This window comes from Stigmatopora nigra, chromosome 22 (genome assembly GCF_051989575.1).
Source record: "Stigmatopora nigra isolate UIUO_SnigA chromosome 22, RoL_Snig_1.1, whole genome shotgun sequence".
NCBI classification, from domain to species: domain Eukaryota; kingdom Metazoa; phylum Chordata; class Actinopteri; order Syngnathiformes; family Syngnathidae; genus Stigmatopora; species Stigmatopora nigra.
The window spans coordinates 2451744-2469863 of NC_135529.1; the positions used below are offsets into that span (position 1 = coordinate 2451744).

Sequence of the window (18120 nt, forward strand, 5' to 3'; positions counted from 1 at the left end):
TGTAAAAATAACTCCCGCTCACCGAACCTGTTATTCTTTGTTTTTGTGGCACATTTCCTGCCTCCGTTTAATAAGGGCGCAAACAAGTAACCAGACATTCTCGTCACTGGCGATGTTTTGAAAAGATGATCTGAAACCACGGCCACTCTTCAAATCTATTCCAATCACGGGCACATTTACCATGAATGCAATAAGACTTCCTGTTCCATTGGCGGTTTTGAATCAGCACTTCTTTGCAGGTGTTCCGACAAAAGCTCCTAATTGCCGCCACCGCGCCATTGTAACCGGTTCCCTCCGACTCCGAAAATGTCTCTTGAGATTTTCCCGATGGTTTAGCACGCTAAACATCCATCTGTATGATAAATTGCAGCCTATTAAGCATTTTGAGTCTCCGTTCAAAGCTAAATAAACTTAAGCCGTAGCGACGGAGGGATCTATTAAATGTCAAATTGACATGCTGATTGTGCGCTCATGCAATTAGGCCATTCCTTCTGCCAATTCCTGCACCTTGCACAGTTTGGAGAGGGTCTCTGGAGGCTTCATGTTGGCACATAGCATGGGCAATCTCAATCTAATAAATTCCCTTCAGCCTGCTGTTGTGTAATATGACATTTTCCAGTGGACATCTGATATCCACACGGCAATTGCATACAAATGGAAGAGTGTGGAGCTAAACAAAAGGCAAGGAAAGATTGTACTTGGTAATGTTCATTCCTCCTCTCAAACTTTCATTTATTTTAACACCCAAAGCGGATTTCTAAAAAATAATCTTCACATCATTATTTAATAATATAGAAATTTTGCTTAATGCTTGAACAAAGTGTAAAAAAAGTCAGCATTGGTCGTCTGATAATAAGCCCTACAGAAATTAGATGGATTGCTCCTTATTTTTGCTAAATCAGATTCTTCCACATAGTTAATCACAGAAAAAAATTCCCATCTCACTTAACCAGCCCTGTTTTTTTAATGGCAGTAGAAGTAAAAACAATAGTGTACACTCTTGACACTGTTTAACAACCATATTAATAAATCATATAATTACAAAGAGGCAAGGAAGCTTACTTCTAGTAAATCTTTGCTTATTACTTTCACAATATTTTTTAGTGTTACAGGCTTACCTACCTGAAAACATTTTTATTAGCTCATTAAATGCTTTACCACTTCTTTGCAGCCATTGACAACTATAGACGTCCTATTCCATTTTAAATCTGCATTTTACACACACAATGTCCCAACTTCATTGCTACACACCATTAAAGAAGAAGAAAAAGGTATTTCTTGTCAAATCCAATCACTGCAGCTCCATTATCATGATAATAAAACATGGCTGAAAATGATAAAACAAGTAATCAATAGGTCAACTAATACCTCTTACTTGTTTGACAAACAAGAAAAAAAATAAAAATGTAATGGAATTCTAAATTCCTGAGTTGCAAGAGGATTAAAAACGTCAGCGCATCTATTTACTAAGAGACCCTGAAAATAATGCACTCCACCTGAGGAGCTGTTTTAATGCCAGTTGCGCGTGCCAAAAGGAAGTCATTTGGATCAGTATCCTTGGCCGGAGGCTTGGCCCTTCGCCCACAACTGTGGCAAACGTCAACTTAAATCAAGCAGAACCCTGACAGAATCAAATATAAATCATATTCAAGAGGTAGATAGTGCAGGGTGCCATAGCAGTCATCTAATAAATCTCTAGCAATTTGTTCCCAATGCAACGTTCTGTCTAAGATGACAAAATGAAAGCGAAGCGGAGAAAAAAAAAAGGCACACCAATTCTCTGGCTTCAGCTGGAAAACCAAGCGGGAATTGAAATACAGCTGACTTTTCACAAGTTGAAAAGCTCTTTTAATGTTGCTCATTGTAGCGGTGGAGGCAGCGTTGCCTGCGTGACCATTTCTCGCGCTCATTACTGAGGAGAAGTAAAAAAGAAAAAAACCTATCAAAAGCAACTGCAAAGAGGAAATTCCGTCAACTGGGACAAGGAACCGTTTCACGACAAACACATTTAAGGTAGTATCATCAGCATTATTTCTCATGTGGACAATATTGTCAAAACCATCACCATTTTATATATGACTGCCAATCTATATGGAAAATGTAGCCAAAAATACAGGTGCAAACGTAATGTATAGTGTCTGGATAATATTCTCCACAATTAAGAAATCTTGGCATAAAACATTTTAAGATCAATAAGCACAGAAGTCAACCTGATTTATGCAGACAACGAAAAGGTGCCAATTGAAAAAGTGCTTTAAAAAAACATGCTGTCAGACATCTGGAACGTTCCAAGAAGCTAATTGCATAAGGTTGCTTTAAGGCAAACAAACATTGGAATTGCATTTTGAACATCAGCCAACTCTCCAAATAGCTGTTGATTGTTTCCCAGTGGGCATAAATATAAAACTATTAAGCCATCAGACTGCAGTGACAATAAGAGGGCCGAATTATCCGCCCCATCACCTTCTTACAATTCTAGACAGTATTGACACAGCCCCATTACGTGTCTGCATCAGATTTGACCCCATGTGGTTTTCGGGCTCACGTATGATCAACATCTTTGACCTCAGAGCCCCCGTTAATCTTTCATAATCGATTTCTCCCTCTCAGTGCCACACCACCTTGAGATGCAGGATGAATATAAAGGAGGCGGAAGGGAAACACCCGCCACACAAGAACGCCCTTTTAACGGAGTCAATTAGCAGCATGTCAATCAAGTGTCAAGCACCCCCCCCCCCCCCGAACCTTTTCAAAGTCTTACTTCCTTAATTGGAACTCACAATTTGAGTCCACTGAGCTGACATGTGTGCTTTTTGATCCGAAATGTAACAAGCATAACTGTCATATTGACATTGCAATGACAGCCAAAATGCATAATTGGAAAAGCTATTACAAGACTGAAAAGGTCTTGGACTGGCCAAAAGTTCTCATCCATTTTCGGTCTTAGAAGCGCTGACATTAAGTGGCGAAAGGCGGAGCTAAACTAAACTACATTTCACGCATATTGGTCCCACTTTTGTGGAAGGATGTCAGAGGGAGACCACCTGACAGACATTATAGTTCTAGTTTTGATCTAACTAAAAAAAATGTTAAAAAATCAAGAGCTTCAAGGCACAGTCAATAAGCAGTTACTCTAAATTGTAATGTTTGCAAGTCAAATATGAAACTGTAAAAAGATGACATCATTTGGTAAGCTATCTGACAAACTATCCGAACTTATCTGCTACACTTTTGCGTTGATGGAGATTTACGAGTTCAAATAAATACAGATAGACTTAATGTCATCTTTTATTGTCTCAGTGTTGTGGGACTTTCTGTTCACAGCAGTCAACAAAAACCCAAATAGTATCCCAAGCTTGTATATATTTTATCACCAACAACTGGCAAATACGTATAAGCGAAACATTGTGTTGTTCTTCTAAGACTGCAGGCTATAAAATCAAAAGGATATTTAAAATGTAGATTGACAACTACAGAGAAGAACAGTACTTTATAAACCAAAATTCTTAATCAAATAATAAAAATGAACAAGACTCTTGCTGACAAAGACACATTGGCACTTATGTTAAAAGGACTGTGGGTGAAAAAAAAGAGAAATGATGAAATAAAATTCTGTTGTAAAGAGGTTTTTGTGGCAGCTTTTCGCACATTCTGCAACACCTCCATTTTATGGGCTCCTCTGCTTTATGACTTTGAGGCAAGCAATACTATCTCATCATTCCCTATTGATCCAAATTCAACAAGATGTGTTTTCTTGAATGATTTTGCAATATTCAACCACTTGTGCATCTCAGATTTACTGTGACTCAAAGTATCATTCATTGAATCAAGTTCAAAATCAAAAACTGCTGCAGCTTTCCTTTCAAATCATGTACTAAAATCACTCCCAATGTCCTTTGAGCAATCCCCATTAGTGTTCAAACCACCAACAAGTTGACTGACAACTTGTCATGCCTTCATTTACAATAAAGAAAAATAAATACAGTAAATAAAGGCTTATTCACAGATTGCTCGGGGAATTGATACAATTGCCTTGCAAGTAATTCAGGGTGCCCCCACCATTGTTGTCTCGGATAGGCTTCAGCACCCCTACGACTCTTTCGAGGATAAGAAGAATGAAAAATGACTCAATTTCCCCGAGCGAAAGGTACGTTTGCTAGTGTAAAAAATGGACAATAGCTTTATCCCCAATGAACACCTTTGAGGTAAGTATAACATTGATGACGGTAACCTCTGAACAAGGTACAGCCAATCATTTCTGACCAAACAGCCTTCATTTGTACACGCTGTAGCAGTAATGGATACTCTGTCTCAATACATTTATTGAGCAATCACTCATTTTCATTAGAGGTCACATTACAAAGTACTATTTTCTATACAGACGTGTAAAAAAAGGAACATGTTGAAACCTTCTTTCCTACAAGTCGCCAGACTAAAATAGACTTGCCCACAACACAGAGCCGATACGGTCCGCCGCCCTCACATGATTGCACGTACAGTACTGTACTCGGCTGTTCTCCAGTCAAATGAACAAGAACGGTTCCTCCTACTCTGCCTTTTTTTAAACACCCTCCCTTTTTTCCTCATCCTCTGGCTTCTTTGCAGCAGCAGGTGTCATTCTAACCTGACAATTCACTGGTTGTAAGCAGTTAATGTAACATACTTTATATTCCAAAACTCCATTGAATTATTGAATAACAGCTACCAGCCCTCCCAGAAAAGATGGAAAGCAACTCTATTGCCGTCAATATATTACCGTAGTATAGATTAAAAACAGGTCTATTCCATTTTGACGGGCAGAATTAAAATGTATATGAAAAGCTCAGAGTGACAGCCATGGATGTACAATCAATTTTGAGTGAGTGGGACAGGCTGTCAGCGACCAGTCACTGGATTGGACGTCAATTGCCGTCAATGGCAAGCATGGGGTTACACGGCAATTAGCATTACGTGCAGCGTTCCAACAGCAGGGGCCACTAGTGGTGTGTGATGCGAAGAGAAATCACGCCTCAGAAACACGTGGGAGATTACTCAAATATGCCCCCTCCCATTCCTCACCACATATACACACATACACAAATACCCCATTTTTTACCCTCATGGATGCTGCCCTGTTCTCTCCCTCCTCCCCAGTCAATGCATATACATCTGGATGTTGTTGGGAATTTTTGGATCACTTTGGATGTGACGGAAATGGGTAGCGGAGGTGCGGGGGGCATTTGACCTTGCACAATGTTGTCCTTAAACATGTGCAAAACATTGCAATGACACTGGCGCCCCAACAACAGGTCAACGCACATGCATGATGCATGGGGGGAGATGGTGAGGGGGGTACGATTTCACAGTGAACAGATTATATAATGAGACCCGGACGAGCACTTTGAGAAGGACGTCGTCCCTGAGACACACACACACACACACACAAACACCTCGAAAGTGTCGGGGTCTCCCCGCCCACCCGACGAGATCGCAGCTTACCTCTGCTATTGTTCTCCTCCCTGTTGAGATACATGGCTCTTGGAGTTGGCGGCGCAGGCGACGCTGGATGGAGCTGGAGGTGAAGGTGGAGGTGGAGGTGGAGATGTCGAGCTCACAGCGGTGTCAATATACTCCTCAACTCCTCCTTCGGTGTAGTTGGAGCTGTTTTATTGTTGCCTCGCTCCTGCGCAGCTTCTCTCTCTTTCGCTGTCCCCCTCTCTCTCTCTCTCCCTCTCTCTCGTCGTTTGTGCGCGTGTCCTCCTAAGAGTCAGAGTGTGTAGGTACAGACTACTGGATGCTCTCCCTCCTCCTCCTCCTCTTCCTCTTCCTCCTCCTCCTCTTGCCTCCTCTCGCCTCCTTCTGACTCCCTCCTTGCCTCCCAATAAGCAACATCTTGCTTGAGTGGCTCACATGACAATCTAGAGAGGTGGTGACCCCCGTTAAACGATTGCATTTGTTTTGTCCACTGCATGGGCAGATGACCAAATTGCTGTGACATTTGATTGGTTTCACCATCAAATGATGATCAAGTCTTTCTCTCATGATCTTTTGAGCTCTGCTTGGGTGTTTGTGATCATTCATTCATTCAATCATCTTCCATTAAAAGGCATCCTCAAACGGTTTGCTGGACCCTATCCCAGCTGACTCGGAGGCAAAACACAGACTACAAGCATAAGGCACAAAGAGAGACAGACAACCATTCACATTCACAATCATACAAGGAATTGAGCCCGTGCGTCCCCGCACTCAAATCAGGCAAGTGAACCTCTACACCAGGCATAAAGCTACCGGCCAAAATCAATGCGGCTCTCTGCTTCTTAACATATTTTGTATAGATTGTGGCTTGATGTGTCAACTGTTGAGGTTTTACACTTACCTTGAAATTAACACATTGTTGTTTTGTAAAGGGAAAAAAGCGTTATGGTGAATAAAATAACGTGTTTTGCATGTGTGTGTCTGTTTTGGAAAACATCAATTGCACATGGGGACGATTTTAACATCAAATATTCCTTTTCTATCAAATTAAGCATTGTGTACCACTTACTGGGGGAGTTTGGTGGTCACCTTGTGTACATTTTGGGGTTGTCCTTGTCCCTCACCTTCTTAAAACTTGTTGTGCTGTTAAAAAAAAAAAAAAGATTATTGGCCATATTAGCAAAGATTGTCTCATTTGGTTAAATGTTATACAACTTTGCAACACATTACAATGAAAAGATGAGATAAGAAAGGTGGCAACCCACCTACTGCTGCAGGTCACACCACAGATGGTGGTCACACGGCCTCATAGACTATTAGAACTCGCATGAAAAGACCCCAACGTGTAATCCACCACTTTTTAGTGCAGAGGTCACCAACTCCAGTCCTCAAAGGACTTTTTCCAGTCTGTTCTTTCCTCAACCACACCTGGATCAAATGATCAACTCATCAGCAAGCTAATGAGGATCCTGATTATATGATTCAGGTGTGTTGGACATGGACAAAAAGACAAAATAGATGCCCTTGGTTTTTAGATGTGACATTGTCACAAATATTTTTGCCCCAAGCAATCACACAAGGACAGGTTAGAATTCAGTAAAACCATAAAAATAAATTTAAACCCAAACATTCTGTCATATTTTGTATTTGTTCTTCTTTTTTTGCAGTCTAAATCTGTAAAAGACCTTCTGGGAAATGACACAACAGATGGAGTGAAACTGAGAGAGAGAGAAGAAGAAAAAAAACATTCCTAAAGTATATTGGCATTTAGAGTGCTTCCAAAATAGGATGATGATGAAAATATGATAGTGGAATGTTTTTGATGGTGTCCGGTGGCTATGTGTAATCGTGTGTGTAAATATTCCATCTTCCTTCTTTGTTGTTTTCACTGATATTGCAGATTGCAACTCAATATGAGCAGTGTTGAACTGGATAGATGCAAAGGCTTTGGTGAGGGGCGATGGCACCGCTAACAGTAAGCCGACGCTCTGTCAATAGAGACGGGAAGGTCGTTTGCTCGCAGTATCCTGCGGTGATTTTCATTTGATAATACTGTGTTGTGCGTCGCTCGCTGTGTTTTAACACTGACAATCTGCGCTCATTTATTCTGGGAATCCTCTGCAAAGTCTTTTGGACATAAACCCCTTTTATTGCCTTTACACCCTCATAGCACCTGTCACTGTCGACCATCCATGTTGTCTTCATCTCAACCAGCCCTTTAAAAAATCTCGGATTCTCTTTTGCTTTATTGAGGCATCACCATGTTGCCCTGTTTCTGTCAACGCTGTGGATTTGCCTTCATTTTCTCTCTTAACACCCATGTATTTCCTTAATGGAGCCAGCACCATAATTGATGCTGTGTGTCAATTAATCACTCTGTATATTGTCTGTTTAATTCTTAAAGCGACCATTTAATTAGGTTCAACATTGGCACTTATGTAATAAGTCTTTGTAAAAAAAAAAAACTGTATGCCAGCAGTAAAATAACCCTATTAAAAGAAAAAAACTCAGAAGGGACATTTTTTTTGTGTTGCTTTCAGTATATTATAGGACGACTCTATTTTGGGAGACGGGTTTGCTCTGTTTTGACACATCACCCATGGAATGAAAAGTAGGTGTTTTAGGGGTCTGATTCCTTCAAAATGAATGGAATATTTTCTATGTTTTTTTTCCCTGACAAAATTGTGCATGAACTGAGATTTTTGGAGTGGAAATTGATCCCTTTTTTTTAGATCATGGGACCTATTTTTCCAAAGAAAAATATGCTTTAATTGAAAAAAAATATGTATAGAACATGCTAAGCCAGAGCATAAATTCAAAGCTTCAACCTCAAAACCAATAAGGAAAGACTCAACTCCTCGTGCATCATGTTCCTTGATGACATTTTAATTATGCATCCACCAATCTATTTTCTAAACCACTTACTGTAATATCATTGGGGTCACGAAAAACCTGTGACCTACTCCAGCTGACGTCACTAACCAATAAGACGGCCCCGACAAATATAAATAAACAATTATTCACATTTTCTAAGGGTCATTTAGTCATCATTAGGCTAAGTCGGAACTCTTACATATATTATTCATCTTCTCTGAGGAAAATCCACTTTTTTGGGCCCTTTTGGGCCTCTCTAAGTGATTCAAAGGAGTAAGACTTTTGTGTATTTTCACGACTATAAGGCGAATTTAAAAGTCTTAAATTTTCTCCAAAATAGACTGTGCGCGTTATAATACAGTGCGCCCTATATATGGAAAAAATGTCATTCATTGAGGGTGTGCCTTATAATGCGGTGCGCCTTATAGTCGTGAAAATACGGTACATCCAAAGAGTCTTAGCCCTTTCAGATTATGTAAATAAATTTAAAAAAAGGGAGCCCAAACTAACCATTTTTTTGCTTTTGTTTTGTATGGAACAATAACCAATCTTCTTACCTTTCTTCTTATTGGAAATAAAGTGTTGGTACATTCCTAAATCAATGAAACAATTAAATTTTCAATGTCATTGCATCCAACTTTCAGTTTTTGGGTTAACAAGGCATTCATGAGGTGACTCTGCAGGGGGAAAAAAAGACCAATAATGGTGGCAAAGATTAAACCCTGCCATACCTGGGAGCACATATACTGTGTGACTGTGTGTGGCACTTTATGTGTGTCTGTGTGTTGTTATATGAAGGTGGCAGCTTATAATTATTCGGCAGGGTGCCTCGAAATTGCACCCCTGGAAACTAATGCTCTGAAGCGTAATCTTGAATACGGTGCAAACAGTGGGAGATTAATAATGTATCACCTTCTGCCATAACATCACTTCTGCTAAAACAGACTGGACTCACGCAGGATGGAATCACTGACCCCTAAACAGCGGGTGGAAAATATCGACATGTGAAAAAAAAGACATTTCATGATATTCAGACTGTTTTTGTTAAAGTAGATCCTGCTGAGATCAGAAACACAATAGCTGCTGGATGAGTATGATAGCAAGTACTAAAAACTCAGTTTTCACCTGTAGTACCAATAACAAGGATGCTTCTTGCCATTGGATTCATATAATTTTTTAGCACTCTACTGACCCCTAACGGTTTTTGGGGGCTAGGCAGTCACTTGTGGGGGATTGTGAAGGTGGGTTGCCCTTGGTTTCGTCATTGACTGACTGATTGTTTATAATGTATGTTCTGTAATGTTTTTTCAATATATTTTTTTGTTTGTTTAAGATTCAGTGACAGCCTTAACTTAAGTGGACATTTTTTACAGGGCAAGTGAATATTTTGGTCATTAAAAACTAAAATATTAAATATTACATAATAAATATATAAATACACACTCATTAAAACCCCAAGTAAGACTCTAAAATTGAGTGTTCTATAATGGTTTTCTTAAAAATCACAATTCTAAGAACTCATCTTAAATCTCACGGCAGCCCTGTAATTCGATGATCAATTTTTCAGTATAATAATCAAATAAAGATCAACAATTTTGAGTCAGTCCTCAATACTGCATTGAAATAATTGTTTGTGGTGTATGCACTGCGTTCATAGTACTTATTAGTTCATAATTGTTACTTTGTGTCAAGGCCCGGTAAACTACCGTATAAATTATGCAAATGTTTATTGGTGCAAACTTACCATCCAAAACTTGATCCAATGCAATTGTAATTTGGAATTGTCCATTGTAGCTTTAAATATTCGTGTATGATTGCTAGTCTAATACTTTCAAATGTGTTCACATTTTTTTCATCCAGTGACCAATTGCAAAACAATTTAATTATTGACTTTTTTTAAACTATTTTAATTACTAGTTCAATTTTTTTTCCAATTCCAGATTGTCATCAAAATTTTCAAGTGACACTCACTCACTCAACTGACTTTAGTGCAGACCCCCCCCCCCCCCGAAATGTATGCCATTATAATTATGCAATTGCTCATCCTTCTACATATTTTTTTCTGATTGACTGTCAACCAATCCAAGCTGTTGTCTGCCTCTTCCCCAAAGTCAGATGAGATACTCCAGCTTCCTCTTGACCCTGAACAAGCAATAGAAAATGGATGGCTTGAATTTCAAGCACCTTTGAGCTGCTTTCAAGTGGGTGTGAATTATCGGTCTGCATCAGGTACTGGTTGGTGCACCTTCACATGCTCTCTCCTTTAAACAACCAAGGCCACAATGACCGAGTAAGAACATTGTAGGACTCTGAAAACAGCTTCACAACATGAGTGTAAAAACAAACATAACCCTCACTCAAATAGGGACAGTCAGTTTATTGAACAGCAATTTGTGACAGGAAAAACAACTTTTTGACCATGGCATCGTAAACAATGCATAGGACGTGGTGTCAATCACCGCACACAAAGATACACACTCTCTTCGTCATGAAAAGTATTGTTGGGGGTGTTGTTGTGTGTTAAAGTGCTGTGTAATGCACATTTCCTCTTAGAGGAAGTGAACAGAGGTCGTGAGGAGGGCTCAGACCCCTGAAAAGATTGTGAAGGTCATGTTCCTACATTATTGTGATGCTGACATTAGTAAGTTTATTTTTGCTGCTAGTGTGTGTTGCTTCTACTTATTGCATATTTGTGAGCTGGTTTTGTGTACATCTTAGTTTTAGGTGAACGTGTAAAGCAATAAATCTTTCGATCATAAATATTTGACTATGACTAAATAATACATCTTTTTATATCTAAGTTACATTCTTATATTTGATTCATTAAGAATATGTAGGCAATATATATATTTTGTGGATAACTGTTCATAGTGCACACCATCACATGGGTCAGGGTTGTTTCAACCCCACATAGATAGAAACTCTTTTTTTATGGTTTTCACTGGACTCAAATACGTTTTGCATTAGAATCTGTGTGTCTGCACACTCTTTGGGACTGTTAATCAAAGGGTAAAATCATGTGCCTTATTCTTCCTTTGTGCTTTCGGTATTACTCAAAAGTCTTCTATGCACCAGGTGATAGGGATTGCACGCGAGTGTGACAGACAGACAGACAGACAGAAAGACAGACTAAACAACAGAAGCAAAGAGAACAACTACACTTCAGCTACATCACTACACTGCCCATACGCACGCACATACGCACTCACGTAAGCCAAATCACAAGATCAGCAATAATTCATGTCATGAGTAAAGCTTCATGGTTTACACAGCATTGTCTAAACTAAAATATGATAACATAACATACGGTAGAGCATTTAAAAACAATGAACAAGATTTAAACCAAATAGGTTTGATCACAAGAACAGCATTCATGAGATAAAGATTTGGAATGTCAAAAAAAAAGAGCACAATAGTGGATTATGGAGATGATCGCACGTAAGCAAATTTTCCCGTGGCTCAGCTGTTACAGTTATTACAGCAGGAGGTGCCAGTCGACCTTATGGCTTTTGCTTTAAGACTGCTGACAATTGCTTGCATGAGATTTAGCCACTATCATTAGCGCTGTCCCCGTAATGGAGGGAGAACCGGTCCAAAAGGCCGATGTTTCATTTCAATAGGGCCAAGAGCTATTGGCTTGGAGCTTATTATAGTCCTATCACCATTATATGCCGCTTCATTTCATCCGGCTGAACAACACCGAGAATTGTGTGATCTATGAAAAGTCACTAAGCAATTATTCAATACCCTTAACGTCCAGCTTAAGGTCCATGTACCGCTATGTCTTTTGTCCTCACTAGTAAGACAATTCAGTAGTGTATGAGGAATGGTTATGGCTTACTACTGCTTTCCATGACTATGAGATTTCTGCACTCTAGAACATGTTATTTATTTATAAAATATATACTGACAATTTAGCACTAATCAAGACATGGCATTCATATATGGAGTTCATAAAGTCCATATATTTGGATTCTATGTTATTTACACAAGGAAAATAGTTACATTCCTTATAAAGGTTGTGAATATACATTTCGTACATTTGATATGTATATTGTGCAGTCAATTTTTTTAGCTTCAGAATTAAAGCTTTGAAACCTGGAGCTCAAATATGATTTTAGACAACGTAACTGATGTCGATCAAGATACTAGTAGCAGTTATATGTATTTTTCCTACTTAGAGGCCAAGGTTTTTCTACTAGCGAGGAAAAAAGAGCACATAGTAAGTACTATATATCACATGGACAGAAGGATAGAATTCATGAAATGATTTGACTTTATAAGAAATGAATGCTCAGTACTGGCACCTCCCGAGCACGTGTCTTTGATTGCATACAGTGTATGCACCCCTAAATTACTGATTACATAATCTAGAGTCTAGATTATGTAATCAGTAATTTAGGTCATAAAGCAAAGTGAAGATTATAGTAAATCGACAATGTTGGAAAGAACAGGAACAACAAAAATCCAATTATATGTATTTTATTCCCTTCTTAACTCTAACTTCAAGTCAACTTAGATATAGCTCATTTTGGTCTTAAATATCAATATTTTTTTTTGCAAATAACTGATAAAGAAAGAAAAACAGCATTTATTAAACAATTAAATACATGCTTCTTAAATATAACTTACTTAGAGTGTAGGAATTCCTTTTATGTTGATAGAAATGAAGAGTTATTGGTCCAATACACTGTCTAACCGGATTTGACCTTTTTTTTACTATTTGGTCTAAAACATCAAGATTCATTGTGTATTATTATAAACCACCAGAGTTGGAGATCATCTTCACAGATTTGCATGAACACTTTAGGCACTGTTGGACTTGGAGTTGAGCTTTGCAAAAGAAGTTCATTCAAAACATCATCTTTCACCACATTGTCCATCTTGACTTACGTCCATCACAAATGTGATTTAAAAAGAGAGTAAAAAAACATTGCCAAAAAGCCTCGCAAAGCATAAATGCAATAGATGTGGAAAAAAATATTCCCAGCAGCCACATGTAAATGATTAGGTGTCACAAACTGGAATCTCATGTCCTTCTGCAGATATTTAAGATGTATTATTTGTGTGGATTGCAACACAGACAAAAAAAAAGGAACAGTTACTGTTGACCACATAAATAAAACTGCACACTGCCCATTAGTCATGTAGCTGAAATAACACATCCTTTAAAAAAAGGCCTTTCCAAGAAAGACAGCAGGATCACATTCACTGCTGCTTCTGCTGACCTCAAGTTAATGAATCATATGGACCCTCGTGTTATTCTTGATGTCTGATCTCACTGAGTTCAGGTGAAAAAGCTGTCTTAAAAATGATCATCACGAGCTGGTCCAAAAAGAGGAAGCGCGTCTTTTAATTCCCGTCATTTGGGTCACAAAGAGGGGAGCCAGTTCTGGAGGAATATCAAATTTCATCAAAATAACAACAGCAGAGATAGGTCATGACCTTGCGTGGCAAGTTATTTTGATCTAAAATAGTGAAAGATAGCATTTTGATTGTATTTAGCCATTTTTTTGTCACCCCAAAATTAAGATGCTAGTGTTCAATTCTTTCTGAAATACATATACGTATAAGAAAAACATCCTTTACTTTTCTCAGAGAAACATTTTATTACAGTTTTATTATTTTCATTAGCATGAAACTGTTTCCATCTTTAAAGTCAAGAATAGGAACTTGATAAATCAGCAGGTAGCTAATATGCAGACAGACAAATTAAATTACATGGCTGCACCTCCTCTTTTTGTAACCAATCGAATCGCCGTGGAATCGATAAATCTTGTTCCGGAATAAAAGAAAATGGTTCTATCCCAGAGTTCAAATATCCTGAGTCCTGTCGTCCTGAAATCTGAACCAGGAAGTAACTACTAACTGACAAGTGGACGGAAAAACAAACACAAGATTTTCCTTTTTGTCACTGATTCACCACAGAACCATAACCACTCCTCCAGTAGTATAAACAATGCTTTGATCCTGTTATCTTACGTCGTGTAAAATTCAGTTTGTCGCATTGAAGCTAGTTCGGCAATTTTGGAACATCCTTTGAAATCCTTGGAAATGCAACATTCCGGACCATCTCGTTGTGAGGCAACAGTTTTAAAGTCCTCATTGTCAACAGTATTTGCTTTGACTGATTGCCTGTGAGATAGGTCTCAGTTTTTCCTTCCACGTGGGCTCCATTTTGAAGTCAACTCGAGTTCAGATGCATTTTTCCTCTGTGTTTAACGTGCTGAGTGGCACATGCAACCCAGGGTCTATAGCTGGGGTAGCCTTGGGCATATTACCCCCCTCTGTCCTAGGGTGCACATTGCCCCCCTCTGTCCTAGGGGCCACATTGCCTTGTTCGCATGACAAAGTCCACGAGAGACCTTCAGCTTTCTGAAATTGATTACAATTCTTGCTGGATGTCGCTAATGTATGGGAACTGTCTCCAGACACTGGCGAGTGCTTGGAGACGACGGAAGAAAGCGGATGTGGTGCGCCTTCTGAACAGCGCAAGCTCCTGTTCTCACTCTTCTTCTGGCCTCCCAAGACCACCTTACAGAAGAGGCACTTCACGTTCTCCACCAGCTGGCGGGCCACAGCTTTTCGCAGCAAGATGTAGATCCACGGGTCAAGGATAGGGTTGAAGGAAGCGAAGCGAATGGCCGTCAGGTCAGGGTTTTTGTCCAAGCGGAGTTCCACTGGCGTCTTATACAACTGGTTCAGAAAGACCTGAGCCTGCAAATACAGCATGAAATGAAAAAGATTCAAACCTGCAAAGTGGCCACAAAATGAGTAATCCAACAAGTGTTGCAGTGCTCCATGAATAGATGCTACGGTGACAAAATAAGATGATTACTATTAGTATTATATTACAAGGTCGCATAGCCTTATTTGTTTGGTGCATACGCTTCTTATTCTTAGAATATTCTAGTAGTCTTTTCCCTCCAATACATTTAAAAGTGATCACTCTCTTGTCACAGGAAGTTCACTGTGAGAAAGTAAACATACAATGATACCATATCTGAAAAAAACCCCAGCACCCTCCGCAACCCTAGTACGGATAAAGCGGTTGAGAAAATTAATGAATAGTTCAATGTAGACCAGTATTATACGATTATTTCCTTAAAAGGCTCAAAGGAAGAAAGCAAAAACTAAGAAAACAACAACAACAATCAACTCTCGAAGAATGAGCAAAAGGCGTTCCAAAAAGCCAATAAAAGACTCACAACAAGTGGAATGGAGCAGATGAGCACCACTGCCGAGGTACCGATGAGCAAGATGACCATCTGGATTTCAGCCCCGGCCATGCGTCCGAAACTACGTCCTCTCTTGCGCGCGTCCAGGCTTCCCCGAGCCAGGTCGGTTCCCAGCGACGTCCTGCGCATGTAACGCCGGTGCATGCGGATGAGAGCCCCGCACACCAGCACATTGCACAGCACGGTGGCCAGGATGAGCACCGCGCTAAAGCCGGCGTACATAAAGTTGAACGCCGCGTCGCTCGTCTCGTCGCTGCGCCACTCCAGGAAGCACCACGTCTGAGGGTACTGCTTCTGGACGCGACCGAAGCCCACCGCAGGCAAGCCGCAGAAAAGTGCGTTGGACACGTAGATGGCCACCAGGGTCGCTCCGGCCAGCTTCTGGTCCACGTAGTCGTTGTAGAAATACGCGTGGTTGATGGCAATGTAGCGCTCCACCGACATGGCACAGATGATGCTGAGCCCAGCCAGGGAGAAGAAGATCAAGGTGAAGCCAAAGTATTGGCAAAGGGGGTCCCCGCCGGGCCAGGCCCCCTTCATGTATGTAGCGATGGTCACTGGGCTGGCCAGCAGGGTGCCCAGGAGGTCGGTAACGGCTAGACCGCACACCAGCGTGTAGAAGGTGGTCTCCTTCTGCTCCTTCCGAGACCTGCACAACACCACGATGGCGATCACATTGCCCACCACGCCGAAGAGGAACATGATGGACGGGATGGTGGGGATCATGGTGCGCCCCGTCATGGACTGCTCGCTCGTCTCCATGCTGGATGGTCCTATTGACCAACTTTCTCACCTTTATGGCATTGTTTTAAAAGCCACCAAAGAGGGAAAATAAGTTTTGACAGGAGTGCGTCCTTTCAGAGAGCCTATCTGGGCTGGGCGTGAAAGAGGAGGAGGAGGAGGAGGGAGAGAAGAAGGCAAACTCCACGCTACGGTGACCTGACTTCATTCAACACTTGAGGGTCTCCTCCCCCTTGCTTTCTTTGACGCACGCAAAGCCAAATCATTAGGAACCCCTGTCATTTTTTTATTCAATCAATTAGGGCAAAACAGGAACAATAATCTATAATATTGTGAGATTAAAATCAAAATATTGGTGAAATGCTACCAAAAAAGGCGAAATTTGTTGTACTTTTGTGTCATGAGATGAGAAATAAGTCATATAATATCATTTGTTTGAATACTACAAGAACAAAGTTGCTATTGCACACGGACAAAAGTTCAAATTTTACGAGAATGGGGTCATACATTTTAATATTAAATTACAAAAGGGGTAATTTACTAAATTAAAGTCATTCTATGTATCTAATAGGTGCTTTAATAACTTATTGGCTGCCATTGACAGCGATAGACCTCCAATCTAAGTTGACTGAGTCCAGCAGTGATCAAAAAGACAACTAAATGTGAGTATCCCAGGTCGCCCACCCGACATCATTATATCATTAATACGCATTATCACATCCGCTTGTGCTCGGGTCTATTAGTGGCTGTGTGCGTATATCACAGACATCACAAAATGACTGTGCTCGTAAGCAGTGTCACTTTTAATAATCATTCATTCATCCAGAGAAAACCCACACAGGTCTGGGGAGGACATGCGAACTCCACAGAGTAAGGACCGACCCGGGATCCAACTGTTAGGCCGACACACTTACCACTTGACCACCCAGGCGCCCTCGACCTTAACAACATTTACAATTGGCGCTCTATCATCAAATGTTAAACAAAATAACTTGCGTCTTTTAAATTATGTATATATATGTTAATAGACCCACATTCATTTGATAAAATAAACCTTAAAATTCCTGATAAACAGCGTTCTTGCCCGTATTTGAGTATGTAAATGGTTAGCATAATTGATAGCTCCCAAATTTGTGGATTTGGTTAAATTAGGCAGTTGTGGTTTGGCTCAAAGAACTTGATCTGGTATGAATGTTTTAATGATTCACAGGTTAGGATTCTTATAAATAGCCTTTAATTTTTTTGCATTGTAGTTTGATTCAAATCCCATCAAGTGTTGTAGGTGCATGTCTGGATCTCATTGACTTTAGATCTCTACACTAAGTGGTCAGTGCCCTGATACCAAATGACCACTTAAAGTGTTACAAAAGCAGACTATTTGTGTCTTTTGCTGCAGGCCTTCCACAGCTAGCAAAAGAACATGCTGGACCTGGAGGGGGCAACGCCTGACGTCACAGTAATTTAACCTGCGCGCTAAGAAATCTTTATTGCGTTCCTTGTTGCCAGGTGCAAAAAAGGTTGTTTGGGGTGAAGGACTTTAAAAAAATGTTCTACACTTATGTCTGTACTTGTAGATTACCGTTGTTTTGTCTGCATCATTGTGTAATTGGCGTTAAAACATTGCGTTTAAAAACAATTTTGTAGTTAACTGACTTTCAGAGACTGTATGCTTTAATGGTAACAAATCAGTATATTTTTGCACCATTTTGTACTTACTAAGTGCAGAACATTAAGTGCTAATGCCATTTTTTTGGGTGGAGGCTGCATGCAGGACAATTGGCAAAATGGGCTGTTTCTCTTTTATACACAATTG

General features: G+C 40.0%; 2 protein-coding genes across 5 annotated transcripts in view; both read right to left on the bottom strand.

The window, feature by feature from the left end:
* Positions 1-6887, bottom strand: part of LOC144215759 (synaptotagmin-7-like) — a 60471-nt gene extending 53584 nt beyond the window's left edge. For all 4 annotated transcript variants that reach the window (XM_077744883.1, XM_077744884.1, XM_077744881.1 and 1 more), the window contains exons 1-3: positions 6720-6887; positions 6524-6597; positions 5479-5739 (exon numbers count right to left, since the gene is read on the bottom strand). In XM_077744883.1, the coding sequence (XP_077601009.1) occupies positions 5479-5512 (34 nt within the window). In that variant the 5' untranslated portion in view covers positions 5513-5739; positions 6524-6597; positions 6720-6887. The remainder of the gene's footprint in view (positions 1-5478; positions 5740-6523; positions 6598-6719) is intronic.
* A 5907-nt stretch (positions 6888-12794) lies between these two features.
* On the bottom strand, positions 12795-16456 carry LOC144215798 (prostaglandin E2 receptor EP4 subtype-like). Its single transcript, XM_077744942.1, has 2 exons — positions 15537-16456; positions 12795-15045 (listed from the first exon to the last, which is right to left on the bottom strand). Exons 1-2 carry the CDS (start codon positions 16326-16328, stop codon positions 14524-14526), a joined length of 1314 nt encoding a protein of 437 aa, XP_077601068.1. The 5' UTR covers positions 16329-16456; the 3' UTR covers positions 12795-14523.
* Between the last annotated feature and the right edge of the window lie 1664 nt (positions 16457-18120).

Bases quoted from the DNA above. Each gene is read 5' to 3' on its own strand.
- LOC144215798 (XM_077744942.1), bottom strand. From the start codon at position 16,328: ATGGAGACGAGCGAGCAGTCCATGACGGGGCGCACCATGATCCCCACC. The intron at 15,046-15,536 runs GTGAGTCTTTTA...CTGTATTTGCAG, and splicing joins TCTGCTCCATTCCACTTGTT to GCTCAGGTCTTTCTGAACCA.